The following is a 12,638-nucleotide window of genomic DNA, read 5'->3' as shown; positions in this document are numbered from 1 at the left end:
GAGTACGCTAATGCACCAGTATGGCATGCATCGTCACATGCAAAAAAGGTTGACATTGCAGTCAATGACATGGCTCGGATTGTAACTGGGTGTTTGAAACCAATCATAGGGATCGCCCCTCCATCAATCCGACGTGATGTCACTGCCGACGCAGAAAGGACTAAGCAAGAGACAGACCCTCGTCACCCATTACACGGCCACCAACCTGCAGAGCGACGGCTTCGGTCCAGAAAGAGTTTTTTATAACGGACACGAGTCCTGGATGGATCACTCTCAAGCAATCGGGTGGCAAGGTGGGAGGCCACGTTGACTAACCCTCCCATACCAGCCAGGGAGGAAGTGGCTCCTGGTGGAGGCCTTCATTACACGGTGTGGACGACCCTAAATCGAATTAGGGTCGAGGTACCAAAATGCAAGACAAACATGCAGAAATGGGGTCTCTTACCAGACGAAGAAAACATCTTGTGCGCGTGTGGTGCTGTTCAGGATCCTGGCCATCTGCTGATCTGCCCACGCCTAGACCAGTCTTGCACATTAGATGATCTTTTACAAGCGAATGACAAAGCCATATCGATAGCTAATTTTTGGAAAAGCAAAGTCTGATTTCTGGACACGGAAAGTAATAATAATAATAATGATAATAATAAATAAGTAAGAACTTCAGTATCCAATAGTCAATGGTATTAAGGTTTTATCGACTGGATGCTATAATAGCACAGTATATAGTATCACGGCCGCCTTTTTAGTATATGCGCAAATTTCATCACGGCAAGGTTTTCATTGTCACAGCCATCTAGAAATGTTTTGGTTAAAGCTGTTTTTTATTACTGATGGTTGATTTGTTGATCATGATGACCGTGGCAGTGTTGCCACTTTTAGGGTAATTACCCTTTTTTAGGGTAATTTACCAGTCTTAGGGTAAAGTTTAGGGTAATGGTAGATTTAGGGTAATTTTAGGGTAAAACTAAAAGTTAGCATAACAATGGAAATTTTACTAAAAACATGAAAAAAACTTCAAAATTTGCCAAAAAACGTTCATTATATACTATGGCCAAGTCATCATATTCGATTCAACCGGTTTAAATCTATTGCTATGATGGATTTTTCATAATAAGTTATATCCTAATCGATCTTATCAATAGTTGTGAATTATCTGATTTAGAATGTATTCGATTCTATAACACGTTATAGGCCTAATAAAATATGAAATATTATTCATTACCTACTGGGTTTCATATTTAATTATGTGATTAAATTGAATTAAACTGGATTATTTTACAAATTGTGTCAAGAAATTACTACATTACAGTACTAGATTAAAGCTTTGGTGGTACCGCACTGTACTTTAAAGATATGTATGATTGTCCAAAAGACAGTAGTAATGGGTCGATACAGTAAAAAAATACTGTTCTTGATTCAATATTTTTCGTATATACGAGAAAGCTGCATATCAACATTTTATTCTTCTTTCGGGATGTTTTTTTAGAATCGAGTATAATTTTACATAAATTGATTGATGTTGGAACTTAATTTAGTATAATTAACCACCTTATGTAAGATTTATATGATTTTAACAATGTTTTATAGCATTAAACGCAAATATTAACATTTAGGGTAATTTTTAGGGTAACTCAAAGTAGATTTAGGGTAATTTAGGGTAATTTTAGCCCGTCTTTAGGGTAAAATCACAACAACGTGGTGGCAACACTGGACCGTGGTAACTTGACTTGACTAGTATGGAATGACAACAAAAGATTAAAGTGAGTGTAATGACTGAATTAGTTTTCTTGAAGAAAACTGTATTTGTTTGAAGTATTTCACATTAAAAAAATTATAGGATAGGAAATCCAGGAATATGAAGAGAAGAAATGCCGACATTGGCAAACTACGGAGGCCGATCAAGCGAACTAAAATCACTGACGGTTTCTATGGAAGGTAAGCATCCGCCATATGTGTTTGCTTGACGAATAAACCACAAATTTTATAATCCTTTCAAATATATCAAAGCCTTGAAATTCCTCCCAGTCAAACATTTCATATAACTAGCCAGAGTTACACATTTACTTTTTCTTGCTGATTACTTTTTATCACTTTACTCCGTCAATTCACAATTTCCTATCATATCGTTCATAATAAGTTAACTTCCAATGAACTGTTCCTTTTCCAACATATCAAGTGCATTAATTGTAGGCCTGTTGGCTTAAATAATTTTGGCGCGTTTTCTGACCTAAACCAAACTGTAAATCGGGTGATTTACCTAAGAAAAATAGTTTAAAACTGCCTAAATAAAGCTAGCCTAATAACTTGTATTTAGTCAATGCTTGCAACGTCAAACTAACTAAGGCCTAAGCCTAGTTGAAGGCTATAAAGTTTTAGGTAGAGACCTAGCCTAGGTCTTGTTTAGTGTAAAAACACAGTGGAGCAGGGCAGGTCGCATATTCGCTGGTCATCGCATAAATTTACCGACTGGTTACCTGGCGGGTAGCTGGACATAAGTTATCTTATATACAGTGGCGCTCAGTCAGTCACTTGTCAGCTGCCGTGTCGAGATGGGGAATATAGGTCTACATTATTGTTCCTTTACATTTGTTGTACAAAATCTTACACTGTAGGCCTACCGTACCGTAAACTTGGCACAACTTATGTTTCATTATTAGCCAAATCATTTGCACACTCAATTTAAATGTTTAATCTTAACCTAAAATGTTGTATCATGGTGTGTAACTAGCAATTATTAATTATCTAGGCCTACCTCTACATTGGTGGTCACTTTAACTTAACTATTTTGGCCTAGGGCCTAAGTTAACTATTAACTTTTACTAAAAGAAAATACTCCCTGTAGGTAACTTATCAGCATACCAGCATAGGTACTAAGTTAAAAACACCCCTGTGCATAAGACCGTTAAGTTGTCGGTCTGCTTTTGGTTGAATATTGATAGTTTTATTTTAAACATCATTAAAAATGTCAACCTCTATCATAACTCAATTTAATTTTTTAATTTAAAACATCAATTAAAATTTGTAAACAGATCATAATTTACCTAGGCCTAATTCAATGTTTGTTTAACTTACATTGGAAAAAAGTATTTTAGAAACTATATATAGGCTATATCAAACCTAATCTACATCGATAAGTTATTTAATAATATAATAACTTATATCGCTGGTTCTCTGCGGACATAATGTTACAAATTAACCATCACAAGTAAACTTCTCATCCCATTGTTAAAGTTAAAGCTTGTTTATCATGTTTGAAACAGTTAGGTAGTTCATATTGGTGACGCTCGGCGCGCTGGTATCCACAAAATGTTATTTAAATTATTATAGGGTTATTTAGTTTAATGATTTACGGTGCACATAACTGTTTGGTTGTATATCTAGGGAACGAGATCTTTAGACCTAGTTGGGTTTATATTGTTAAAACGACGAAAACCAAATTGCATCTCTGTAAGGGAACAAACTCCTTACAGAGATGCAATTTGGTTTTCGTCGTGGAAAATCTACGGCTGCCGCTGTAGCTGCAGTGGCAGAACGAGTCAGTGCTGCCTTTGAAGACCATCGCTCAACTGCACTTACTCTCTGCGATCTGAGCCGTGCCTTCGACACTGTGTCTCATGAGGTGCTCCTAAAGAAGCTCTACTTCTACGGGCTGGACGGAGTCGTCCTATCTACTCTTCGATCCTACCTTCTAGATCGTACACAGATGGTGACTTTGGCAGGTGCTTCCTCCTCTTGCAGAGCTGTGGAGCATGGAGTCCCTCAAGGATCCATTTTGGGACCGCTTTTATTCATAATTGTGATGAATGACCTGGATGATGATGGCGGTACCCTTCTTTTTGTGGACGACACCACCCTCCTGTCATCTGGTTCAAATCTTCAGGAAATAAATGAAGATATGGAGCTTCGACTGCAAAACGCTTCAGCCTGGTTTGTAGCAAACCGTTTCCAGCTGAACCCTGACAAGACCCAGAGGATGGTTTGCAGTCTGGCTCACATTCCTCCTGTAGACCAGAGCCAAGTTAAGCTCTTGGGAATTGTATTGAACAATAGGCTAGGTTGGGATCAGCACATCGACCAGACTATAAATAGACTCTCTCGTGTCTGCGCCCTCCTTCTAAAGCTGAGATCATTTGTGACTGAGGACTACCTTAAAATGGTCTACTTTGCTTTATTCCATTGCCACGTTACATATGGACTGCTTTTGTGTTGACATTCTCCAGGCACAGTGGAGATTCTCAAGATCCAGAAAAGGGCCTTAAGAATTATCACTTTTAGTGACAGACGGGCTCATAGTAGGCCCCTTTTTGTGAGACTAGGAATACCTAAACTGTCTTCGGTCATTACGTTCTCCTGTGCCTTCTTCATGTTTGGGATAAACATAGAGACCTTACGTCCCGTGCCATGGTCCATCCCTACAACACCAGGCAGAGAAACATGCTGGATGTTCCCCGCGTTAGGCTCTCCAAGACAGCCGCTTCATACCAATTTCAGGGGCTAAAGTTCTTAAACAAACTGCCAATGGCCATTAGGGGCTGGAAAAGGGGTCATCTCAAGGACAAGCTAATGTCGCTAATTAAAGAGAGAGCCTACTACAGCATCTTTGAGTTCATGGGTGATAAGGAAATAGCTAACATGCGGTAGCCATCTTTTCCATCATCCCTGGAAGTCATTTTTTTAACTTGTATATATATTGATTTTTATATCTAAACGGTTTTACACGTTGTGGACTTATTTTTCTTTTGTGAGTGTAAAAGAAATGTTTTATTTTTTTGTCGAGACGCAATCTATCCCTTTTTTGGGTAAAAGATGAAGAAGGAGTAAGTAAGTAAGTAAAAAAGGTTTTAGGCCTACATATCAATAAACAATTATCTCATTTAGGCATGTGGGGAAGGTAGGCCGGGGTTTATGAGGATTCGTGGCTACATTAAGTGTTTTGAAGTTACCTTAGATTAGAACGTGACAAGTGCCACTAATACAAGCTATTTAACTTAGTGCAAGCAGGTGAGATGCAACGAACTAACACCACAAGCTATAGGCCTACTTGGGCTTAAGTTAGGTTTTAAAAAGTGTTAATCTAAACTGACGTTTGAATCCTTAATGTTAGGATTAATTACGAATGTTAGTTTAGAACTGTTTCATTTCAATAATTTATTTTTAATTGTTCATGTTAATACTGAACACAATAATTTTATTTATTGTAGTTGTCAGCTGATAGCCTATGTTTTAATCTGTTAGGCCTAATATCGATAGCCTATAGGCCTAGGCCTATCTGATCAAAAAGTTAAATATCAATATAGGCTATCGAAATAAATTCATTGATAATTTTGAATGTTCCCTTCAACAAGAAAGTACCATTCATTTGCTATTTCATTCCACAAATCGTTGAGAACGCGGTTGTAGTGGTCCGGAGTGGCATGGTTCCACAAAGGGTCATGGTTTCAAAAACCTCTGTTATTAATTTCTCTAGGCCTACATCCATTTTTTTAATTCATGTAGGTACTGGTACACAAAACAACAACCAAACAAATCAACCAAAACAAACAATCCGCCATATAGGCTACAGAGAATGCGTAGGTAGTGAAAGATCTCGTGTGGAACATGCAAACTCAAGGACATATGTAAAGTGCTATTTGTGCATGCACCAGTTGAGCCCTCCCTGCTTGCAGCTAACAAACAATCGACTTTGCAATTCTTGCTGTGTAGCATACCACTACTACCACACCGGCTACCTGCTAGGCGCGAACTGTGTGCGTACCTGTAACAACTCATGCTTCAATTCTACATCGCAGTAGGGATAGGGACAGTTTCATTACTGGACTGTGGACTCCATGTTGCAACACCACTGTTTGAACAAATCTTTCAACAGGCCTATGTTGTTCTATGTGTAAGAAAGTTTACAATAAGGTAGTTAATAAGGTAAATAAGTAGGCCTATCCACAAAACATATTGATAAAAAAAATCTGTGACTGGCTCTTAACCCATTGGCGCCGACTTACGAGCGTTACTCCTATGGCCGCTGCAGGCCCGGCGGCCGACTTACGAGTGCCGCTCGTGTCACCGCTAGGCAGCGCCATTAGTTATTTAGTTATTATTATTTTTCGCCCTTTTTGTTTCTTCTTACTATTATAATGTTTATAAATATCTTGCTTCTTGATTTGCGTTTTTACTCATTTATTTTAGCGAATAACAAACAATTTTGTGTTGCCTTGGAAACCTCATATCACCAAAAATCAGCTGTGGTAAGGTAAACAAACAATTTAAAAAAAATGTTATTACTTATAAAAGTAGGCTACACAACTTTTGATTTTTCTACGTAGGGAATCGATTGAACTTTATAATAGTAGTGTTATTTGGTGTCTGGATTAATCTTGGAATTTGTATATCAAGTTTACTTTCAAAATATTGTTTTTAAAATTTTATTTTTATAATCTTTATATATAGGTACCTATATATATTTTTTTAGTTTAGAACTTTGACTATCCAATTACCACTTTTCTGTAGACAATTTTACTGTGAACAAAATGGTGAAAGAATAATTAATTTATTACCTAAGGTTTTCTTTCTATAGCAGTTAGAGTAAAAGTCTACAAATTCGGTAAAATTAATTGCCGCCAGAGGGTGCTGCAGGTAGCGCATTAATTCCTTTCCCAATGGGTTAAGAAATCCTTTTTACAGTATTAAAGAGTTCCTGAGAACCAGTGATAAGTCTGTAACTTGACATTTAAAATGGTTAATCACCTAGGCCCTAATCTATTTTGTTTTCGTCAATGTTTTGATTATTTGTTAATTGTATAAATAAGTTAGCCTAGTCTATTTTGATAGTTAGTCTTGTAGTTTAAATTAATTTGTGTTAATATTACAACAGACTCTTATCACCTCATACTTAAAAGTCTGTATATTTAGGACAATTTAAACTATTAAAGTTAAAAGTACCTATTGAAAATGAACTTTGAAAATGTAATGTTCCACTGTCAATGTCAATAGTCCTGTCCATGATGATATATTAATTGATTTGATTTGCCTATTTATTGTTTAAGTTAGGCAAGCTGTAAATGGGATTTGGTTTGAAAAAAATATGCTTTACGATTCATAGGCCTATAAGTTTAATAAGTTAAAAGCTAAAATTTGATGTTGCACCGGTAATAAACTTACTAGCGTCAGATTTACAAGAGTGCAATAGCCTATTAAATGGATATGCCTAAACTATTTTATAGCCTGATCATTTTGTATTTGACAGCGTGTTTATTTACAGTACATTGCTGTATTTGAAGTTCTTCATACTATGGGCTGTCGTCTTACTGGCTGATTTCATCCTGGAATTCCGCTTTGAATTTCTTTGGCCATTTTGGCTTCTCCTCAGAAGTGTCTACGATTCCTTTAAATATCAAGGCCTGGTAAGTTGATTGTATTTCAATATAAAGTCACTCATTGTAAACCCATGGAATATGTGTAGGCTACAAACCTCAAACTTCATTCAACTATGGGGTCAACTAGTGATGGTCGGATCTGGATATCGGACTACCGGATCTGCCAGATCCGAGCTAGAACCGGCACCCGATCGGATCCAAAAAATTCCGGATCTTGGGCTGGATCCGGTTTTGATGGATCCGATTTTTTTACTAACACAAAGCAGTCTGTATCTATGTACAAGACTATCTGTGACTGTGTACAAGAAGAAGACTATCTGTGTCTGTGAAGACTCCTATAAATAAGGCAACTTTAAATCAGCAGCAAGATTTATTATATCCAAACTACTTAGGCTAATGGTTTTTCTGGAAGTCTTTCAACTATTTCCTATGAGTAAATTTTTTTTTACTTTTACTACCTCTCTCACCAATACTAGAGTCTGAAGCTTTTACCCTTTCCCAAGCTAATAAGCTGTCAGCCACTGATCTAATTTTACTATCCTTCGATCTTGAGTACCTATGCTATATCATGGTTTTTGCGTGCAGCATCCAATTGATTTATGCCTAGATCACCCCTTACCTATCTCTTCTTTAAATTCGTTCCAGGTCCACAGTACTGATAGCCGGGTATGTGAAATTCTACAGGTAAAATATCCTGTGTACGTGTACAAGAAGATTATCTGTGTACATACAGGGTGAATAAAAAGTCAAGACTCCCCATCTAATATTTTTATAAGTTAGAACACAGTATAGTCTTCATGTACACAGACACAGGGTATTTTACCTGTAGAACTTCACATACCCAGCTATTAGTACTGTGGACCTGAAACGAATTTAAGGAAGAGATTAACAAGAGGGGATCCAGGCATAAATAAATTGGATGCTGCATGCAAAAACCACGATATAGCATACTCAAGATCGAACTATAGTAGAATATACACAAATACCCCTTTGGTGGTCGAGCAAACTTAGCACAAAGTGTCATTTTATAATTTTGAAAAGTTTTAGTGTCCCCAAAAAATGAGGGATTATGGGCTCAACTGGAGATTACTCTATAAGATATACTAGCGGCTTATATGACATAAGTCCCTAAAAAGCTCAAATGTAACAACTTATTCCAACTCCGGCATTTAAACACACTCAGAATAACATTATCTATGTGTCATGATGTATCCCTGGTACACCATATCTTTTGTGTAAAAAACAGTTTGTTGTCTGTCTTTGTTTGCTTTATTTAAAACTTCCCTGATTGGAATTTTAGAAATTGTCTTCGTCAAATAAATATGAAAAGGCTAATAGGTGTTTCGAGATAAGCTTATTTCTTGGTCAAAACCGCTAAATTATCCCAGTTATTATTTCTAAGTTTATACGCCTTTTGTTAAGGTTTAACAAAATTAGTGTAAAGTAAAGGCATCCCATTGACCAAACTTAACCCTAGATTTGTTTCTGATTAACATTAAAAACACTACTGTAAGTTTACGTGGAGGTATTCCTCCTAAAGGTGCGATTGACTTTACATATGCTATCAAAATAGGCCTAATCATCGGCTGATTCCTACTTATTTTGTGACTGGATGGTTCCATTGCCCAGTTAACGAAACCAATCACGAAATATCTTATTGCGACATCCATATTTTTGGCTAGTTTTAAGAAACGGAAACTACCTTTAGTTTTTACTATTATATATGGATGCCACCTTATATATGGATTTTACCTTTACCACCGTGCATGCTAGGCTATATTATTTGAACCTTTTTTGCTTTGAGTAACAGGCAGTATCTGGTTAAAATATCCTCCAAACAATATTGTTTTTCCACCCATTGGAACTTGTCATAGGCCCTAGTAGGCTACTTACTTAATGAAAAAATATTGCCTGTACGAACCTATTTAATCTTTATTCCGAGGTTGTTTTCTAAGAGTGGCCGTTGAGGTTATTCCACTTCATACAGCATTTTGATTAAACAATAAATCTCAAATTAAAAATGCAAGTAAATAGGCCTATACAAAAAAGTATGACGGCCCTGAAGGGACACTCAGTTTCTTTTTGTCTTTCATTTTGCTTCGACTTTTTTCTCGAAGTAATTCAACTTTTTTCTTGAAGTACTTTGACATTTCTATCTAGTCTAGTTTTACTTCAACTCAACTTCAATACGAGTACGTTCATTCTATTCTGTTTCTGATTCTTTCTCTGTCTGCTGTCTCACTGTCTCTTGTCTCTGTCGCACTCAGACCTAATAAAATCCTTGACAGAGTCAATATCAGAAAAGTGTTTTCTTCTATGAAGTCCGAGCTTCTTGGTATACCTTTTAATGGTGTCCGCTCACTTATGCAAATGTTATGCTTCAATAAAAGAATTGCAAGTATTTCAGGCTGTTGAAGGCCTAAACTAAAATATTGTTCAATCAGTTCATTAATGTCATATTCCATTATGTGTCCTAAAGCTCAAACCTCTTTCTATCTGCCAATTCTTATCAAAAATATGTCTACATTGGAAACACCCCTACATCAACAGTTAGTTGGGTTGTGGTTGCCGTAAAATTATAACAAACTATAATACTGTAAGCACATTCGAGAATAAAATCGAAGTACTTCGAGAATAAAATCGAAGTACTTCGAGAATAAAGTCGAAGTGCTTCGAGAATAATGTCGAAGTACTTCGAGAATAAAGTCGAAGTACTTCGAGAATAAAGTCGAAGTACTTCGAGAATAAAATCGAAGTACTTCGAGAATAAAGTCGAAGTACTTCGAGAATAATGTCGAAGTACTTCGAGAATAATGTCGAAGTACTTCGAGAATAAAGTCGAAGTACTTCGAGATTAAAGTCGAAGTGAATGAAAGACAAAATGAAACTGGAATGTCCCTTCAGGGCCGTCGTAAAAAGGTGTTGAATAAATCTTTAACATATGTTGTATCTATACAACAGGTTCAAGAATGAAAACCTCAATGTTGAGGACCTTGTTTTGCGTCCTTTAAGTTACAGACCAGCTGATCCTAATTCAAGACCATCAGTCAAAGAGTATTCACTTCCTTAAAACCTGTTCTTTAAACAATTAAACATTATGCTACTGATACTAACCTAGGTTCAACATTTTCGGCAACACTGGTCAATATTCTTCGTGCTTGGGTGACATTGGGCGGCCAGCGAGGCCTCTCATTGGTAGTTAGTACGGTCTGAGTTAGCCAGTTCTTTACTAGGACGGAATTTGCTAACCCGGATCTAGAGCGGGTTCCGGAGTTAGCCAATTCCGAAACCAAACAAGTTAGTGAGTTCTGCTCGTCGACCAATTTTGGAAATTACGGCATTTAACATGGGTATAGCGAGTTCCGGAGACAGCCAATTCCGCGTACCCAACTGTAGTAGTCAACTCTCTTGGCTCTACTAGATCAAAGTTTCCCAACCTTTTATTCAATGATGTACCACTTTGCAAAACAAGAATGATTTGCGTACCACAATTGATTTTTGGACACTGAATTAAAACATCCCACATATGGACCTGCTATAGCAATTTTTATGATTAAAAAGAACATTGTTGGATGAGCCATTCTCAGGCCATAAAATGCATGAACCATTTCAACTTTCTTGAGCCTATTATTTGTATACGGGTCAATATCTTTGACCCTTTTAACCACAGTTTCTACTAAATTAGAAAGATTTGTGTAGTCGGCAGGGATAGCACTTATCTTCTGTTTTCTTACCAGGCCTTTATCTTACCAGAGCACACGTCGCAGATCCACTTGGCAACATCTCCCAAGTCTTTAAATTTTTTGTAATTTTTAACATCCACATTTACACAGCTAATATGATGCCATTTGCCACAGAATCCATCACATTGCAGACCTTTATCACTTTCTTTCACTATTAATTTACCCTCAGGACAGATAGCCGAGCTTAGTTCCGGTCTGGCCGACAATAAACAATGTTAATAATATTGTATTTTGTTTAATTTAATCAAGTTTGGACGTAAAAGCTTTTAAAATCTGCGATCGATAAATAGATTCTTAGCTACGCTAGGATACCAAATGAGCCACCAAATCACCAAACTGTAGACGATTCAACTTCCTCTTAGTCTACACTTGCAGTACCTAAAGCAAAATAAAATAATAGTAATTAAAGTTATCTTTTTTCAGGCATTCTCAGTGTTTTTCGTGTGTATTGCTGTTACCTCCGACATGATCTGTTTTTTCTTCATACCAGTTCAGTGGCTGTTTTTTGCAGCAAGCACTTATGTCTGGGTACAGTACGTTTGGCACACAGGTAAGAACGTTGTTTTATAGTTTCCTTCTACCAGCTGCTTTAGTGTAAATTAGATATAAAAATACAAACTGAAAGAGCATTGAAAATATTGATCCAAATTGTGTGTATCATTTAAAAGTTCCAGTCAATCAGCGCAGTATCAAAATATGAGGATCTACAAGCCTTACAAAATTACAACACCCTATTTTTATTTCGACTATTATAGGCTAATTAAGTTAATACTGAGCATATTGTTTTGTCTTTGTAGTAGGTCAGAAAGGATAGTAGAAGAATGTCCTCACAGCATTTACCAGTGCACCAAATAGGTTGTAAAAGAATTTGGTCAAAACTGTCAACAGTAATACAATTTAATACCATGAAAAAACTTTTGATAGCTATACGGTTAACAGGTTAACATTTGGTACAGATTGAATCTTGAGTTGAACAAGGAACTAAATAGGCTAATATGTTATGTATCTAAGATCTAATAGCCTTTTTTGGATTGATAAAACTTAACATGACAACTATTTCCCCAGAGGCCATAATGTAGAGGAAAAATGTAAAATAAGCTATTCTAAAATACGAATCAGGTACAATGTTCATCAAGGACTTGAGCAGGAAAATTACTCTAGACAATTTTACACAAGCAGATTCAATGTGAGACTCCCAAGATAGGGTACTGTCAACTATGATACCAAGGATTTTAATGTTATTTTGGGTGTTGTGATGACTAGTTTTAAGTGTAAAGAGGAGATTCTGAGTCTTGCCAATGTTCTAGAGAAGGCTGTTTGAGCTAAACCACATTTTAGCTCTGTCTAGAGTACGTGTTCTACCTTTGATCTTAACAGGTCAGAATCTGGGGAATACTTAAAAAAGTTGTATTGTCGGCAAATATAACAGTAAACAAATCAATCACATTAAAAGCTAAGTCATCTATTTTATTAAAAGAATTTGTTGGATTTTTGTATGCAGCAAATCGACCCCTAAATACTTATTTTT

General features: G+C 36.5%; 1 protein-coding gene across 1 annotated transcript in view; it reads left to right on the top strand.

Moving 5' to 3' along the window:
- Nucleotides 1-1,741: 1,741 nt before the first annotated feature.
- Nucleotides 1,742-12,638, top strand: part of LOC128988920 (macoilin) — a 35,505-nt gene continuing 24,608 nt past the window's right edge. The window contains exons 1-3 of the mRNA XM_054410701.1: nucleotides 1,742-1,935; nucleotides 7,253-7,394; nucleotides 11,534-11,660. Of these exons, the coding sequence (XP_054266676.1) occupies nucleotides 1,856-1,935; nucleotides 7,253-7,394; nucleotides 11,534-11,660 (349 nt within the window). The 5' untranslated portion in view covers nucleotides 1,742-1,855. The remainder of the gene's footprint in view (nucleotides 1,936-7,252; nucleotides 7,395-11,533; nucleotides 11,661-12,638) is intronic.

This window comes from Macrosteles quadrilineatus, unplaced genomic scaffold (assembly GCF_028750875.1).
Source record: "Macrosteles quadrilineatus isolate MER2022 unplaced genomic scaffold, UCM_ALF_1.0 Scaffold_3__2_contigs__length_128488019, whole genome shotgun sequence".
In the NCBI taxonomy this organism is placed as follows: Eukaryota; Metazoa; Arthropoda; class Insecta; order Hemiptera; family Cicadellidae; genus Macrosteles; species Macrosteles quadrilineatus.
The sequence above is the reverse complement of the archived record's forward strand: the minus strand, read 5'-3'. Positions and strand labels throughout refer to the sequence as shown.